Source organism: Colletotrichum godetiae, assembly GCF_030913485.1.
Source record: "Colletotrichum godetiae strain CBS 193.32 chromosome Unknown BDP55scaffold_148, whole genome shotgun sequence".
Taxonomy (NCBI): Eukaryota; Fungi; Ascomycota; class Sordariomycetes; order Glomerellales; family Glomerellaceae; genus Colletotrichum; species Colletotrichum godetiae.
The window spans coordinates 1-15,982 of NW_026851396.1; the positions used below are offsets into that span (position 1 = coordinate 1).

At 52.2% G+C, this 15,982-nt stretch overlaps 6 protein-coding genes across 6 annotated transcripts; 4 read left to right on the forward strand and 2 right to left on the reverse strand.

Moving 5' to 3' along the window:
- Window positions 1–1,660: 1,660 nt before the first annotated feature.
- On the forward strand, window positions 1,661–2,131 carry BDP55DRAFT_526586 (uncharacterized protein; the record flags this gene model as incomplete). Its single annotated transcript, XM_060567811.1, has 1 exon — window positions 1,661–2,131. A coding segment is annotated over one exon (471 nt), but the record flags the coding sequence as incomplete, so codon positions are not given.
- Window positions 2,132–3,611: 1,480 nt separating this feature from the next.
- BDP55DRAFT_89758 (uncharacterized protein) lies at window positions 3,612–4,813 on the reverse strand. The gene is made up of 5 exons (XM_060581301.1): window positions 4,724–4,813; window positions 4,581–4,674; window positions 4,271–4,463; window positions 3,899–4,214; window positions 3,612–3,848 (listed from the first exon to the last, which is right to left on the reverse strand). Coding segments are annotated over exons 1-5 (771 nt in total). The 5' UTR covers window positions 4,726–4,813; the 3' UTR covers window positions 3,612–3,682.
- Window positions 4,814–6,451: 1,638 nt separating this feature from the next.
- BDP55DRAFT_688591 (uncharacterized protein) lies at window positions 6,452–7,770 on the forward strand. The gene has a single exon (XM_060576650.1). It carries the CDS (start codon window positions 7,286–7,288, stop codon window positions 7,571–7,573), a length of 288 nt encoding a protein of 95 aa, XP_060421352.1. The 5' UTR covers window positions 6,452–7,285; the 3' UTR covers window positions 7,574–7,770.
- Window positions 7,771–8,141: 371 nt separating this feature from the next.
- On the forward strand, window positions 8,142–9,322 carry BDP55DRAFT_688593 (uncharacterized protein). Its single transcript, XM_060576651.1, has 3 exons — window positions 8,142–8,498; window positions 8,528–8,818; window positions 8,883–9,322. Exons 1-3 carry the CDS (start codon window positions 8,443–8,445, stop codon window positions 9,163–9,165), a joined length of 630 nt encoding a protein of 209 aa, XP_060421353.1. The 5' UTR covers window positions 8,142–8,442; the 3' UTR covers window positions 9,166–9,322.
- A 1,921-nt stretch (window positions 9,323–11,243) lies between these two features.
- On the forward strand, window positions 11,244–12,107 carry BDP55DRAFT_722054 (uncharacterized protein; the record flags this gene model as incomplete). Its single annotated transcript, XM_060578551.1, has 2 exons — window positions 11,244–11,333; window positions 11,373–12,107. Exons 1-2 carry the CDS (start codon window positions 11,271–11,273, stop codon window positions 12,105–12,107), a joined length of 798 nt encoding a protein of 265 aa, XP_060421354.1. The 5' UTR covers window positions 11,244–11,270.
- Window positions 12,108–12,423: 316 nt separating this feature from the next.
- BDP55DRAFT_699444 (uncharacterized protein) lies at window positions 12,424–14,030 on the reverse strand (the record flags this gene model as incomplete). The annotated part of the gene is made up of 5 exons (XM_060577887.1): window positions 12,424–12,579; window positions 12,674–13,058; window positions 13,136–13,422; window positions 13,534–13,708; window positions 13,786–14,030. 5 exons carry the CDS (start codon window positions 14,028–14,030, stop codon window positions 12,424–12,426), a joined length of 1,248 nt encoding a protein of 415 aa, XP_060421355.1.
- Window positions 14,031–15,982: the final 1,952 nt, after the last annotated feature.

Below are 15,982 nucleotides of genomic sequence, written 5' to 3' on the forward strand. Positions count from 1 at the left end.
CCTGCGTCAACAGATACAAGCACGGCGTCGACTGCCCCGGCTGGGTGAACGTCACGGTGCGCGGTGCGAAGACTGTGTTGTCGTAAGTCACACGCCCGATCATACCTACGTCTTAGTGACCCTGGATAGTCAACCGGTAGACGCGAGGGGTCTTAGGTGGTTCAATGCGATCGACGGAGCCAAGTGATGGGCGGAAAGTACCTGCAGCAACTTGCTTAGACAGACCGGAGATGATGTTGAATCGACCCTGTGTACCCATATTGTGTGTTTGATGTTCCCTCTGCCAGGTCCATGCCCCTGATGCCGGTGCTACGTGCAAGTGACTGTTCTCAGGTCTCCCAATACTGCCTAATTGTACGAGTCTGCCTCACGGCCTGTCTTGTAGCCTGCTCGCAGCGGATATCGGACGTGCGAACCATCGCAGACGCCTCTCACGGGAAGCCATAAAACCGTGCTACCCAGACGGCGTCGAAAGAATTGTATTTCTTCTAGTTACACAATAAGCGCAGAATTGACCGCCGCGGAAAGTTGCGAAAGGACGACAGCCGATTGCTCACGATACTTTCAATAGCCCGTAGAAGTGCTGGAGTCGAGGACCATGCTAGGAGCCCTGGGGAGGCGGAGCTGAGATGGCGGACCAACCTTAACGCCCAAGGTAGCACAACCTCCGCGACGAGGGCCTACCTATGGGACTAGATGCTGGTCGGATCAACGTAACTTTCCAAAGTCTCGACCCCAACGACACCACCGCACTTTCGCCCGTCGGCTAAGGAACCTATCCGTCGATAGTGCCATGCCACTTTCGATACTGGCTGCGCGGGCTGCACCTGAACAATCGGGAAATGGGGATGGGCCCGCACATGGTGAGTCCCCAGTCTTATCCACCCTCTACACCCTTCCACACAAGACCGTCAAGCGGTGTCAGAAGCGTGCCATTCCCGGCTGGCAATTAGCCGTGTTTCCGCTTCTAGTCAATCCCCGCGCATCAATGAGACTAGAACTTTGGCCAGCATCGGCAAACGGCACCTAATTTCGCGAACGGGTCTTCGATTGCCACGACCAACTGGAACTCTGGCCGTCGATCAGCGTACTAGTTCCGGGCGACTCACCCCATGGGCTTCGTTTCATTGGAGATCATCAAGTCGTTTTGATGACAGCTGGTATCGAGCCCTCGCAAGCTATCTCAAGCCCTTCTTCTGTCTCGATCTCCCGTCCCGCACGTCGTTCCAGCGATTCTTGACGCCACCCAGGCCGACGAGTTCATGAGTTCTTAGAATATCAAACATCATACTGGTAGCTGACGCATCCAATCTGTTTCAATGGGGCTACTCGGGCGGCGTACTGGCCGACAAGTTAGGTCCCGGTGCATATTGTCTTCCTGCGCTCAGCTTCAAGCGTCCATCACCGCCAATAGCTAACCGAAACGCTCACTAGCCATCCTTCAGTCCGCCTCCAGCATCGACTCCGAGAGCAAAGAAAACGCCTGGACATGTGCCCCAGGTCCGTTCCTCCAGCTGCTACTCCCGGGTCGAGTTGGCTTTCTGCCAACAAGCCTGGTCAGGCAAGCGAGAGGCGCATGCCGAACTCGGCCGGTCTCGACCCCGAAAGGGAGGCTCAGGACTATGGGCAAACACCTTCTTCTCAGTCCTCCGTGGGAAGGGACAAGATACAACCTGATGACCCAGATTCCGACTACGGTGACGAATGCGCGATTGACAATGATGACAGCGCCGACGTGTTTAGCGTCAGCGAGGAGACTTTCTTTCAGCGTATCGAACCCAAGGTTGGCCTGAACTCGCATTGCTCTCTTCTTACCCTCTTGTTTAAGCAGAAGACAAACGACAGAGGGGTGGGCAATGTTGTCCCTCAGTCCACCTCGGCACTCCCTTGGACTCTTCCCAGCCAGCCGGCCCCGCCTACCTTGGCTGGCTCTCCCGACGATACCGACGGTACTCCGTTGATGATGAGCCGCGGTAAGACCTCGGTGCCGCTGAAGTCCATCACTGAGGCGCCACCGTTCTCCGCTAGGCCTGTCAACGCGAGTATCAATAACGATAATGCGACTCTTCCCTCCCCCCAAACCACTCGATGCAACATGATCGCAACCGAAGTTGCGGAGTCTGTCCGAAGGGATGTTCCCTCTGTGTGCCTTCAGAAGGATTCTACTGCTAAGAGCACCGCCATATCTTCCACAATGTCGCGAACCTGAAGTAGTACCCCGAGAGGACCTACAACAATACAAAAGAGGATATTGCGAGCCCTGTGAAGCACTACATTGCCGAACATTATGAAAGTTACTATTCTCAGGGCTGGTGAAAGCATTGGTTGTGAGATATCAATGACGACCATGGGGGAAACAATGCATGGAAACGATGTTTACGCAGCATGCAGACATCGAGTGACGGTTTGGCTCGCGACTGGCCGCGCGGGTTTGCGGCAGCCTACTGTGGGCTTTTCAATGAGCGACGCTCCGGCTATGGGATCTAACGGCTTCATTGAGGTGTACAGTACTGCAAAAAACTGGGCCTCATTGGTACATACAAACACGACTCCTCGGCAATCTTAGACTGTTAATCAGGTCGTTGCTAGGTTCTTAGGCGGGACTAGATGATACGAAGATGGCGTATAGAGGATCTATTATGTACTCAGCGAGACAACATCCCTTTGAGGACCAAGGCTACCATCAAAAGTTTCTCCCACTGCTTTCTTGCGCAGCCGGGTGTTGCGAAATGCGCCTTGACCCCTCAAGTAGAGTCACACATCCAACGGTGCTCCTAAGGAGAGATCTCCAGCAGCTGTGTAGACGAATATTAGTGATGTGAAAACCTAGTCCGCTGATCGTTAATCTAGCGTGCTCTACGATTTAAAGCCTTGATCACGTCCTCTTGAGGTCCACGAGTTGATTCAAGGGCAGGGCTTACGTTTCCCAGTATATGGAGTGGCTGCCAGAACCCCGAATCCTTGTCCGCACTCCATCTCTCCTCTCTCAGTCCTCAACGGATGCATATGGGTATATATGAGCGCCTGGCTGGCGACATCTAACTTCGCTAACAAGATCCCTGGCCCAGTGTTCAATTACGTTTTGGTTTTGGACGATAGATGTATTGCAACAGTCAAGTCTGCGTATCTAACTTCCGTTTATATGGCTGTATGATATCTATGACACATGCGACAAGAGTTCTATCACCTGCTTGTGTATAATACTGTTCATGTTCAAGGAAAAGACATCAGACAAGTATCTCTGGACCATGGGGGCATACTTCCTAAAAAACTGCCCAGAGTTCTCCACCGATATTCCCGCGATCCGCCCGATACCTTGCCCAGCTTCCGGCGTCGCCATCGTATCCTCCATCCCTCCCCAAATTTGCCTCAGCAGGCCTCTTCGTCGCGGCTTAAAACGTACGAGAAAGCTGGCGACTGCTAAACTTGCATCGTAGAACCTGGATGGAAGACTGACCTCCTGATTGGGGAGATAGAGATACAGGTTGGAGGACTTCTGTTGCGGAGGGAAGCAGCAGGCCTCCTCAGCCGATGTCGGCCGAGCAGGGGATATCTGTGTTGTAGGCATTTACAAAAGTTCTGCAATTATCTACAACCTGTGTCACATTGGAGTCACATATTTAACGGTACGCCGGGAGGAGATGTTCAAGGCCATATCCACGCTATCTGGTTTCTCATCTTTCTACTCGGAGTCGATTAAGTGAACGAGAGAATCCATTCTAAGTACCGCCGATGGAGTACAACAGTAAACACAAGTTCGGTCGACTTTGTAAACCATATCCAAGTCTACCGAATGCTCAAAAGGATTGGAAGGGCAAAAATCCAAGTAAGCCACATAGTAAATCCGACTGATTTCTCACAATTAGGGCAGGCCGATGGTGTGAGGCAGCATACTTACATCACTATGTCTCGGGACAACATCGTCAGAGCATTCAGGTAACCCTCATGATAGCCACTCTCGGAAAGCAGACATTGGTGTTGCTCCATAGCTTGAAGTATCAGCTTATCAAAACCACGCACACAGTTGAGGGGGACACAACAGGATTCCCCAAGACCGCTGTAAACCAATTTGCCTGAGTCGAAACGTTCGTAGACCACCCAATGGGTCATTTGAGGTTCAGACTTGAATCCTGGTTGCAGCACATCGTTTTTCCCCGGAGCTGTAACGGGTGCAATGTAATCATTGGGCATTGCCGATACTCGTCTCAAGTGGCCTGTTATAGATCAGAGACTGAAATTTGTGTTTCCGAGATGACGTGAATTTTCTGACCTGAGAAATTTGGATTGGATGCGTTCTCGAAATATTCCATTTTCACACAAGAGGTTGGGCTCTGGTTGGAAATCGGAAAACTGTCTACTTTTCGTTCTCCTAGGAGAGAGCAGTCGACCTTCCGCCGTTGACAGGTCTTACATGGTCCGACCTTGCAGCATTTAGTCTTCAATCTACGGCATTCAGCGCATGCCTGGAAAGAGTTGGTTAGCTATTTGATGCCGATGCTACTTGATTCTCTACTTCATTAGAACGCTAGAGAAAGTTTGGCATCCTGAAGCAGTGAGAGCATTTCAGGACTTCGGCTTACTTTTGGGCGGTAGGTTTTTTTTGTGATTGCTGACTGGCCGCCTGACAGATCTCTTTCGCCAGGCCTTCTGCGTTCAGAGTAGCGCCGGCCACTCCTGACAACGGGTTAGATAGTATATAAAGAGAGTAGCAGCACTCACTGACATCGTGTGGTTCGGTTGTATTTGGAGATGTTGGAGGTGAGAACGGCGACCAAAAAACGTCCCCGAACAAGAAGAAAGCCGCCTTTTTATATCAGAGCCGTCAAGGTTACGGAAGGTAAGATAGTAACAAGTTGATGCCCTCAGGAATAAGGCCATAAACCAAGAATCCCTGCCCAGTGCCCCTTTTGTTGTAGTGACACGTCTTCAGGGGAAGGCGTAAAACCCCGGGCTTTGCCCTTCACCAGGCGAAATGCGGTACGCAAGTTGGATAGTCATCGATTTTTTGAAGCCGATTCATTTAGACAGATGGTCTAGCTTCATATGAGCCAAATGTACTGAGGACTGATCAATCATGCCGTGATGTGATGTTCTTCGTTACTTCAGGTCTCAAGAGTGCAAAGCGGTGCTACATTTCCCCAAGACCAGCCGATGTCAAGTAATGTTGACTCTAAAACTCCTGCTACGGGGCATGAAGGGAAGCCTATAGATTGAGGAGCATACGTCTGTCTGGAAAATTCCAGGAGGTGTCTGGTAATCCGCTAGAGATAGATAGTAGGCAGGAGACAGTACCAGAATGTTTTAGGTTGATATCTGCGTGTGCGAGCAGAACCATAGCCGCAGTCCTCAGACCTTCGGATAAATTGTCTTTCTCTTCCCCTCCATGAGCCTGAATTCTTTCCAATTTGAATGATCTCGATTGATCTTAACCATTTGCGGTTTCGCCCCTCACGAGGTCTGTGATCCAGTCACTTGCTGGCAAACACCCAAAGCCGTCCCCTGAGCAGTGTTTCACAAGCTGCCTTCACGTAAGCGGCAAGCGCAAGTCAAATATGGGAGATCCGAACTCCATAGAAGATAATCAGAGTGTTGAGTAAATGCATCCTTTCTCGCCTCTCATGCACAGGTGTAAGGTCTTCCCAACCTTGCACTACCGAGAATAGGGGTTCACTTGTCGCTGTTTTCCTCCACTACCAGATAAGAATCTATCATTGTACGGATCAGTACTTGGAGTTTCCTTGAAAATGAATGACATGACGTTGGCTCGCAGACTCAACATAGAGACATTGAAACGAGCTGCGTAAACGAGAAAGCGGTTGTCGCCAAGGGGCCACTTTCCAGGTTTGGGTAGCGTCGCTAACAAGCGCCAGTTTCCAAACGGCCGGCCGGTTTCGGGACCAAACAAGAAGAATACGGAACCGTGGGCGTTTTGCCCCGGGGCCCACCCCGCTCCGATAACATTTGTGGGACAATACCGGCCCGAGGACCAAAGTCCGGCTTGGTGTAAGGAGGTCCGAATAACCTGGCGCCGCCATGTTGGACAATGGCGGACCAAGTACATAGGCTGGCAAGAATTTCGAATGTTATCGACCGAGGCCAGGCAAGCGCCACACATGAGGCGTCGAAGGCGGGCGATACCAGGACACACATCAATGGGGTGGGATTTCAGTGCGCTGATCTCCAGTCCAGGGTGCTACACTCATCCGAGGCCTGGGCGTGCATCCCTGGCTCCTTGTCCGCGTTGTTGATGTCTTCTCGCTAGTCCTCCCGGTTCCAGTTGGAGCCTGATCGCAGGTGTGCATAGCGCGAGTACGCAAAGCGCCCGCTGACGCATGCTTAATGCTTTTACATAATGGTAAGCGTAGTACTTATGCTGGTAAGTCGACACGGAAGCAGTCCGTAGCTGAAGGCGGTTGGAGAGAGAGGTGACGGCCGCCAAAATTGGAAATTGGGAAAGCTATCCAAGCAATGGCACGGCATATTCGGAGATAGGTGGTCGAATCGTCTAACGTAGGTAACATATCATGTTGGAAAGCTCTCTCTTGCACCGAGCGGCTGCTGACTGTCACGTTCGTCATGGCCTTTTGGGTTCCGTTGTTCTAACCTGTCACTTGGAAACCAAGGGGCGTTCAAGGATCTGTTCGTCAATGATGAGATAGGTTACCTGTGCAACACAGACTTTGGCGCAGGCATCGAAGGCGCGCCCAGGACCACCTAAAGCCGGCTTCAACCGCGAAGGTCAAGCTTGCGAATCAGCCCATACTACTTCACTTCTCTATTTTTCCATTGTAGAAGTGTGCTACGCCGTATTGATTTCCGCTCACGTCGTCAGGGACTCACAATGATCATGGTAGGTAAGCCTCACTCGGCCAGAACTGTGGTAGATGTGATTGGTTTCATGGGTTCACTACCTACGGGTCAATAGAAATTTACCGTCGCTACTTCCACCACTTCCGTCCGTGTGCACATCTCACCACCTCTTTACTACAGGGATAGATTACTCTATGACTCTTACGCGGCACTATGTCTAGCTCTCGGTATTGTACTTTCGTTCCGGTAGAAGGACGTTTTCTCCTCGTAGTAGCTGTGCTGACCCGCCATATCGGCGAGAAGTTACGAGAGTCAGTTTCATCGCATTTGTACATAAGTATCCAGGTTTCCTTCTCATTTCAACGCACTGGCAGTACGATATTCTCGTTATGTCGCCTTCTTTGACCGCCCTGACGCCTGAGGAGAGCTGGATCTGTCTTCTCTATCGCTGAAGAATGGAGCGTGAACATCGTAGATGGCATCCATTCTCCTCCCACAGTGGACCGTGAATAGAGACGTCTTTTGGTACCTATTGAAGCGAAAGCTGCAATTCCATCTGTCGCTTTTAGTTGCGTTGGCGATGGCAAAAGTAGAACCGGTGCGCAGCTCGATGACACAGTGTCAATGCTATGCGCTTGCGTTCGCTCTAGGGTCCTGCCCACGGCGTGGTAGATTTTCCATCAACTATGACTCATTCGAAACTCGGTTCGTGTGTCTAACTGCTTTCGAGGGCGGTGTGCTTGATCAAGGGGCTGCGGGGTGAGGCATTGTTGATAACTTTACACCGGAAGCAGGGACAGCTCGGCCGCCTGCGGGAAAACGTGTCCGCGCGTCAAGATAGCCAGGATCATAGACAAGGGCAGCGAGTTGCTTCGTGAATCAGGTAACTAGAGGTGAAAGGTGACAAGCAATAGAACTTATTAGCCTCTGGATTCGCGCTTCCAGGCCGCAACTGCCAGGATACATTATCAGAGATTGACAGAGAGTAGCACTTGCTGGTCAGCCTGCCTCGAGCTGACATGGGCCTACATGTGAGACTCTGACCTAAGATTGGTCCTCTTTGCCCCTGTAGCTTCGCCTTGGACCATGTTCATACACACCGCTTGAACTTTCTCTCCTCGACTAGGGCGTTCTACTGTCCCTAGCCCAGGTATGTTGCAATGGAAGCCGGTTGTGATACAGCAGGGGTCCAATGACACAGACATCGAAGGACGTGTAACGATTGGGGACGGTGTCGAACTTTGTTGGGAGACTGAGCGGCTGGATGTAGGCTTCGATGATTATAAAGCACGCGAGCTGCCTACCGATGCTTTGGGTCCTCGACTTCACCGCACATGGCGACTCATTGAACGACCCGAACAGCCGTAGTTGATCAGTCAACTGGCCCTTCTTTCAAGCTATGGAGGAGATTCTATCCCATTACATATCTGACGAAGACTTTGTCAAAAGCTTCGAGAAGGCGACGTAAGCTCATCGCTAGCTCAGCTAGACTGTTATGACTAATACTTGCCCAGGACCTCCAGAAACCATGACCGAGCTGTCCGAGACCTGGTTTCCCAAGCACTATCTGCATTCTCTAACCAGAACTGGGACGAGTTGCACGAGACTGCACGGAGACTTCGTTGGGTGCAGATGTGGAACTTTGCTCTCGAGGCGTTTACCGTTGTCACTCGAGGCAAGTTGAAGATGTTCGGCAAAACCAACCAACATTCAAAAGTACCGTTAGCTTGGCGGACGCTCTCCGAGTCACCGCATGCAACTTGGATCAAGACAACTGCCAAAGACGTCGGAACGATGTCCTCTCGCTATTCCGAGAAGTCCTAGATGGAACCCAGGATGAATCGCTGCTCCAAGAAGCTCATATGAGACTTGGCAGTTTCTACACGGATAAGGGAGAGTATGATGCGGCACGAAGTGAACTTGACGCGCAGAAGAGTGCAAGAACACCAGCATTTCAACTTTCTGAACTCCGAATTAGTTGGATAGACATCCAGATCAATGAGAAGCAGTTCCCCAAAGCCGAAGAGGCATTGAAAACCTGCTGCGAGATCTTTCGGAGTCTGAGAGGATAGGCTCATTCGAAACACTGCCTTAGATAGGTACGCCAACTTACTTGTGAATATCAAATGGAAGGCGACTGGGAAGGCAGAGGATTCCACTTTGGAGAGACAGGACTTGCGCAAGGCACATGGCATGTACCACGAGTTATTTGATGTCTACAGTAGCATGAGCAGCATCGCCGGCGTGAGCGACAAAGCCAAGCCGCCGCTTCCCTATCTTTCTATCCGCGTCGCTCACTACGGCAATCAAATGCGGTTTGTGGAAACGAAGATGAAGGAGCTCGGGATGAGATGAGGAACGATGCTAGTTTTGATGAAGGCGGTTTTCATGGAAGTTGCAGGATCCCATCGCAGTCGCAGGACGGTTTATTTTGTATCTGCCCAAAGATTCGACTCGTTTGATGTGAACAGGGAAATGAAGGCTGTCAGTCCAGGTAAATGAATTGAGAGAGATGAGGAATACCCCAGTCACGTCTAGCTGCATCAATCAAGACACCAAACCTCTCGCATTTGACATAGTGCAACCTTTTGAATCTAAATCCGCCTCATCGGACAGATGCATAGTATGTTCTATCAAATGGAAGGCTCGCCTCCGACCTACGCCACTGGAGAGATCGCAGCGAAGTACTCGAACGATTTACGGCCCGGATGGTACGCGTGCCGGGTATGAAGAAGGCACTGCTGCTACAGAAGCAGCTCAATAGTGTTTTGAACATGTTCTTGGATGGGAAAAATATGCATCACTGTCAACTCAGTACTAGCCACGCCACCAACCTAGACTCCTGCACTGGTCAGCGTAGGCTGGCCTCGGGGCGTCACAGGCGCATACACGTCGCTGCTTGCCACCTCACTTTGGCCCCCTTCTATGTGCAGGGAGGCTACGGCACAACCCGTTCAGTCGAACGGTCGGTGTACACTACGCAGCATCATCGAACGTGAGGAGTCCTGGAGTCGAGGAAGGTGTAGAAAGAAGGCCAATTTCGGACGAGGATGACGCCTGTTCGGGCGCCCGAACGTATCCGCCGAAAGGAAGTGGACCACAGTAGGGCCGGTGTGCCGGGGTCAATCCCTTTGCTGCGAGTCGAGTGGGGCGTCCTTAAATGCACGACCAAGTACAGTATACGTGACACTGAGCCTGGAAGTCGCGACACGCCCCCGACTATCCGCGGACGAGGGTGTCGGTTCCGCCTGCTCGCCTTCCAAGCATCCCAAATTGGGTGGCTTTGGCGCTGCAACAAGGGCCGCTGCGCGTGGCATAAATACCACCAATCACGCACTGCCTAGCGAGCTAGATCCAACCCAATCATGTGGTTGTTTGCCAACGACGCGCAAACCCCTGTCAGGTTACCTTCCCTGCCCTCCGCCGGAACGAGCCTGCCAGGGTCCGGCGGCTTTTTTACAGCCCGTGAGTGATTCATCTTCCCCAGATCAGCTACCTCTTCTGTGCAGCTCCGCTCTAGCTGACCTGTCAAGTGTCGCTGCAGCGGGAAACACGCGAAACCACTGCCTGTCTTGGAGAGTGCTTGATCCCGGGAAGCTTCTCTCCTTCCTTATCCCTGCGTTAACCGCACTATGTAATGAATACCGCCGGGCGACTACGGCCGTCAGGACCTGCATGGAAGTGAATCGATACCTTTGGGAGGGTGTCAGGGCTCCGTGAAGTAGACAAGGGATCGTTCCCTGTTCCGAGGCCTGGCATAGGGCCGTCCTTCAGGCCACACCAGTGACTCGTCGTCGGCGTATCCGTAGGAGCCATGTCGTGATCACCGCTGTGAACGCGGTTAGGCGGGCGAATTTCGAAAACATCCCAAACTTGACGCATCTCACCTCCGGCCATTCATTGAGTAGTCCTTCGACCTAGCAAGGTCTCTGAGAGCTCCTTGCAGCATCTTCCTTTGTTGTGTGAGGGCCCCTCAGACTTGAACCATCCCAAGAGGGCCTCCATAAGCGGCCGGTCACATACATAGTCCAGGCCTGTACCGGCTGTTGACCAGTCGCGGGACATCCGGTGATTTAAAAAGCAAGTTGCTCAGCCTGACCGGCGAAAAAGGTGGCCAGTCGACGTAGGCATAAAGCCCAGCAGGCAGTGTTCCCAGACTGTACCTTGCTCCAAAAGACCATAAGAGGCCGCTCTAAACTCCACCAGATGACTCAACGAAAGCGATTGATCCGCAAGACTCGACAAAAACGATCTGCGCGCCGAGCTGGCAAGACCGTGAGTTGCCTTGTCAGCCCTGACTCTGCAATAAATTCGAAGGCTAGAAAGCCTGGATCCGCATCTGGGTAGCCAGTCATCTGTCCGTCGACCCGCCCTACCATTTGGTAGCTGCGCCGTCCATCACGGAACTGCACCAACCAACCCCTCCGTAACTGATCAATGAACCGAGTCAACTCATCGACATGGAACCTCGAGTGAAAGTCAAGCCCGATCTTTCCACGCTGGTAGGGCAGTCATGCAATCAGGTACGCTCCAAGCCGCCCATTGTCTGGTCGTTACCGTAGGAGGAGGTCCAACTTGAGTTTCTACAGGGCTGTATTCTTTCTCATGTCGAGCGTCAATGTCAGTTCGACCCATGTAAGGCTGTTAATCCTCACTGCCAATCGAGCCCGGGCGGTGACACAGAAGCGGCGCTGAAACAGGAAGTCGAGCGAAAGGAGACCGAGAATGCCTTCTACAAGGGCTTGCTCGGTTCGATCTGTACCGCCAACGACCAGGAAGCAGAGGAGATGTTGAAGCATTTCGGGAACCAGGTAATCCCCTCGAACTCATTGGATCCAGCTCGAGCGGATTGCCACCAAGAATCATCTAGAGAAGATAAACGAATCCACGCTATCATTCGCGAGGACGAGAAGATAAATTGGCTCAAATCCACAGCCTGCCTCACCGTAACAAGAGGCGTCAGTTTGACTGGAAGGTTCGACAAAAGTCACAGCTCAGTTGGCGCCACGTCCGCGGGCAGCAGGCAAGCTGTGGGCAATATGACTATTGGGGATGTCACCCGAACCCTCAAGCATCTCTGCACGGGTTCTGTATACCTAGGAAGGATGGGCTTGAGCACCGGGTCAACCGTCCTTGAGCTGCGTTGGTCTCGGCCTCATAGGGACTTGCAGGTCACTTCGCGAATCAATAAGATCAGCTCAGGAACACCGTGCAGCCCCTTCCTGTGTTCTTCTTTCGTCATTGATGTCTTTCACAAATATGATGGTCTCTTCTCGGGTGAAATAATCCAGGCATGATTCCGGCTTGCCTCGAGGAGCCGGAGCAGACAATTGGTAGCAAAATGAGTTAGCAGCTTGCAGAGTTGAACGAGCTTCCTTGTAGCATCTCATCTACCTTTCCGAACATCAAATCAGATCAATATCACGTTCCGATATCCACAGGGTTCTTCATCGTTGTTCACAGACTGCCAAGTTGGATTACAATGGAAGTTCTCCTGCCAAGATCTTGGTCATGAGTGCGACGCTGCGGGCTTCCACATTCACGCCCATCCACGACAACGCTGTGGAGTATGGCATGGCGGATAGAGGGAAGCTTGCGGCTCAGTTCATCTCTCTACACAGGCTCCGGATGAAGGCATAGTACGGCCTGCTGAAACCAAGGCCAGTAAACGTCCTCGATCCAGGATATCAGGAACTGGAGCACACAGACAATCTGATACACCCCCAGCGGTTCACTTGTCGAGCCAATCATCTGATTCGACCACAACGTCTATCGTCTCATGTGTCAGCATATTTCCCGCAAGAATGCATCGGGGAAGGGAGGGTGTGTGGCCGGAACGTCATCCTGCCATGCCATAACTTACCACCTCATCTCCATCTCTCGTACTCGCTACGAATAACCAGTCGTTTCCTTGGACAATGATGCCAGGAAGAAAATCGATCAGTGGCATCCGCGGAACCGTGCCGGCCATGAGACGATCTAGCATGCGCCATTGGCTCGCATGCCAGGTCAGGAGCTGGGCCTCAGCGACCGATAGGCCTTCACCCTGAAGCTTCGTCTCGATACTAAGGACAATCGGACGTGTTTTCAGGGCGCCGTACTCTGTGTGGTTGATAGACGGCGTCTCGGTCAGCACCAATCTATTGATGGCTTGGGCGGCGGCACCAGTGGGTTCGATGCAGAGGCAGAAATCGACTTTCCGAAATGCGCTTGTCTGAACAAGGTCCGGAAGGGTGTTTGCACTCGTGCTAACAAACAACGCAAACAGATGTCAGGATTACTCCAGAAATATTAGATAGGACGACGACAAGCAGCAAGTACACACCACGGAATCATGTAGACAAGTTTGCCTGTCGCTTGGTAAAACTCCGGTACCGCCAGATTGATGACGTGGTGATGAAGACTGGTGTTCCAGCCCGCCTCGTCGAACTCATAGTCGCGACACATCTTGGCTCTGGACACCATCTCCGTCACCTGCTGTGTCGTAGGAGTCGGTCCCAGAACGCGTCGGGACAAGCCATCGGTTGTGTTGACGGAGGCGTCGTCGAAGTAGAGCGAATATCTGATCTCTTCCATATCGGGACAAATCTTTTTCGCCTCGTCGATATTCTCCTAAATGCCCGGCGGAGGGTTAGCCTGTGTGCTTCAGGCGGGGTGGAAGAGCAAGGTTGATCAGGCCGAAAGTCCCGCAGGGTTCCGTTACCTTTTCCAGAAATCGATCACGCCCACTCCCCGGGAGTACTCTCTTATTCGTTTCCATATCTCGCGCAACGACGAGGGAGCGTTGGCGCTCATGTCGAAATGTCTTACCCTATGCGGGTTTCGATCTGTTCTCCTGCGTCTCTTCGTCGGCGATCTAGACCCCGTGGAGCTACCCGACAGCTGGCTACTGGCATCGCTAAGCACCGGCTTCTCTGTGGGAGACTCGCCCTTGGTGTTGCTTCCAGGCTGGTGGCGGAAGCGTGGCCATCTGACGAGGTTGAGATGCTATGGGATTCGTCACCCAGTTGCGACCGTTTGAGTGGGGATGATGGTGCCATGTTTACGGAATCGGGTGGCGTAAGAATTCGGTGACGTTTCCTCGTCCTATTTTGCAGGGCTGGCGGACCAGCTTCGAAGTCGGTTGTGGAAGGCTCGTCGATGTTGTAGGGGAGGGAGCTGAGCCAATTCCTGACAAACCTGGTGGGAGTGTCGTCGAGGTTTGGGATGGGGGCGCTCATCGGAAATGATGGGAAGCGATGAACATACGGCTTCGATCGACAGTGATTTTGACTTCTCGTAATACTCGTATGCAGAAGAAAACGTCGTCGAGACGAGCAGATGGTGGCTCGAAAGGGAAGAAGAAGTGTTTCCGACCAAGTTCTCAAAGTTGATGTCTTGGGAAAGCATGTCTGTGAGAAAGGCCCCCAGAAGATCAGATTGTCACAGCAACCAATGGACGAAGAGGGCTGATAAGATCGGGGCGCAGCTGATAGGCTCGCAGAGCTTGGACCAGCACCGATTTCCGCTTGTCTACTTGCACGGCTACCGAGGTCACGTGCATTCAGCAAGAATACTACTACTTAATTCTGGCAAACATGGATTTCAAAGTTGAACCTACTACTTTCCGTTAAAACACAAGTGGCGAAGGGTGTAAGTGAAATGATTTGTCTACATCAAGCTGCGTCGTCAGTACGGAACTTGACTTACGCATTCTATTGAAATCGTTGCGGCCACCCCAGTCTTGTTCACCATAATGCTTGGTCCGTGCATCTCTGCGGCTGAGTACGCAATCCAGTGTCCAGTGTCAAATAAGGCGCTGACCAGAGGGCTTGAAGCCACCTACCGTATTCGCTATAAGCCCTCCAGGATTTGTCATGTTCTGTGTGCCACTGGGGAGCGGCCACCTTTCGAAACGGGTTAGCAAGACCAGCCGGAAGCCGGACATTCGAGGTTTCGGGGATGACCGCGTATATGCCAGGGCATTGTTGGACGTCAGGTGATCATCACGATACTGGGCTGTCGTGGTAGTCACAGGCCTCGATCACTGACTATGGAGGCGTAGAAGCGGGAGGTTTATCCTAGCGAGACAAGTTGGCGATCTAGAGTAATCGTACTGCTCTGCTGGTGTTGTCTGGCACATGGCGCTTTACCTCTGAATACTAGCGATTGCTCGGGATTTCAATAATCATGTCAGCAACTAGGCGGACTTGGCCCGTCAGTGAGCAGTCGACGGTATCTCTGCCGGAAGACAGAGTCTTCTTGTCCCGACTGCGTTACGTTCTGGCGTCACTCTTCACTAAATACATTGGTGTTCACTCGAATGATACACTAATACACCTTGCACTTGAGCGCCAACTCGATATCGGTCCCTTGCGACATGGAGCTGACCTTCAAGCAACGACAGTGCTTTTAGCACTACAATAGGACCACTCTAGGCACGCCTAAGCGCTGCTCCAGAGACTGTCAGAACTATTGTCAGCCAACCCAGGCATCTATTCCCAGAGCTCGGGGCATGCCACTTGCGACATCGGCGTCCAGGTGAGCCGCTATGCCCAGAACACTTCCACCGCATCTCTATTCGAAGTACACACTTACCGTGCGCCTTGTTCAGTGTCCTACGGGCTTTGTATCTTTTGCGACCCTCCCACAGCGAATGAATCTGTCCATTGCACATGTGTGTTTATCTGACAGGCATCATCGCGGCACCCGTTGACTTTCCTGGCCTGGGAAGCTGAAGTCCTAACAAACCCAATTGAATACTCCTCGGTGGATAGGTGGGTCGCTTACTTCCAGCTTGCTTCCCCCACGTTACATCGAGTCCTGACAGATGATGACATACAGCCGACCTCATGGAGAAGTCCACAGATGTCGAACGTTCGAGAGTGCCACGTGACCGTTGTCTTCCTCGAAGCAGACAGATCGCTTGGGAGCAGTCGAGACTCCAATCGCAATAAGGCGGCGGATCGACGTCGCGGACTCTCAGAGGCGTCCAAGTCGTTTATGTTGCATTTACATGCAGCTGCCTGGGTCGCAAAATACGAAAGGCTGCCTTTTGAGGCTGTGGCATGCCGGAATTCATCGGGCTAAATACCTCAGGTCAACTCTGATAGGCTATGCCTTGTGTTCCATCCCTCAAATGAGGCATCCACCAGGGTCCAGAGTGTATAAAGACCTGGCCACCGCTCCCTCC

Bases quoted from the DNA above. Each gene is read 5' to 3' on its own strand.
- BDP55DRAFT_89758 (XM_060581301.1), bottom strand. The intron at 4,215-4,270 runs GTCAGAAAATTC...GATCTATAACAG, and splicing joins ATCCAATCCAAATTTCTCAG to GCCACTTGAGACGAGTATCG. The intron at 3,849-3,898 runs GTAAGTATGCTG...GTGAGAAATCAG, and splicing joins TTGTCCCGAGACATAGTGAT to TCGGATTTACTATGTGGCTT.
- BDP55DRAFT_688591 (XM_060576650.1), top strand. From the start codon at position 7,286: ATGGCATCCATTCTCCTCCCACAGTGGACCGTGAATAGAGACGTCTTT.
- BDP55DRAFT_688593 (XM_060576651.1), top strand. From the start codon at position 8,443: ATGTGGAACTTTGCTCTCGAGGCGTTTACCGTTGTCACTCGAGGCAAG. The intron at 8,499-8,527 runs GTTCGGCAAAAC...AACATTCAAAAG, and splicing joins ACTCGAGGCAAGTTGAAGAT to TACCGTTAGCTTGGCGGACG. The intron at 8,819-8,882 runs GTTCCCCAAAGC...CTGAGAGGATAG, and splicing joins ATCCAGATCAATGAGAAGCA to GCTCATTCGAAACACTGCCT.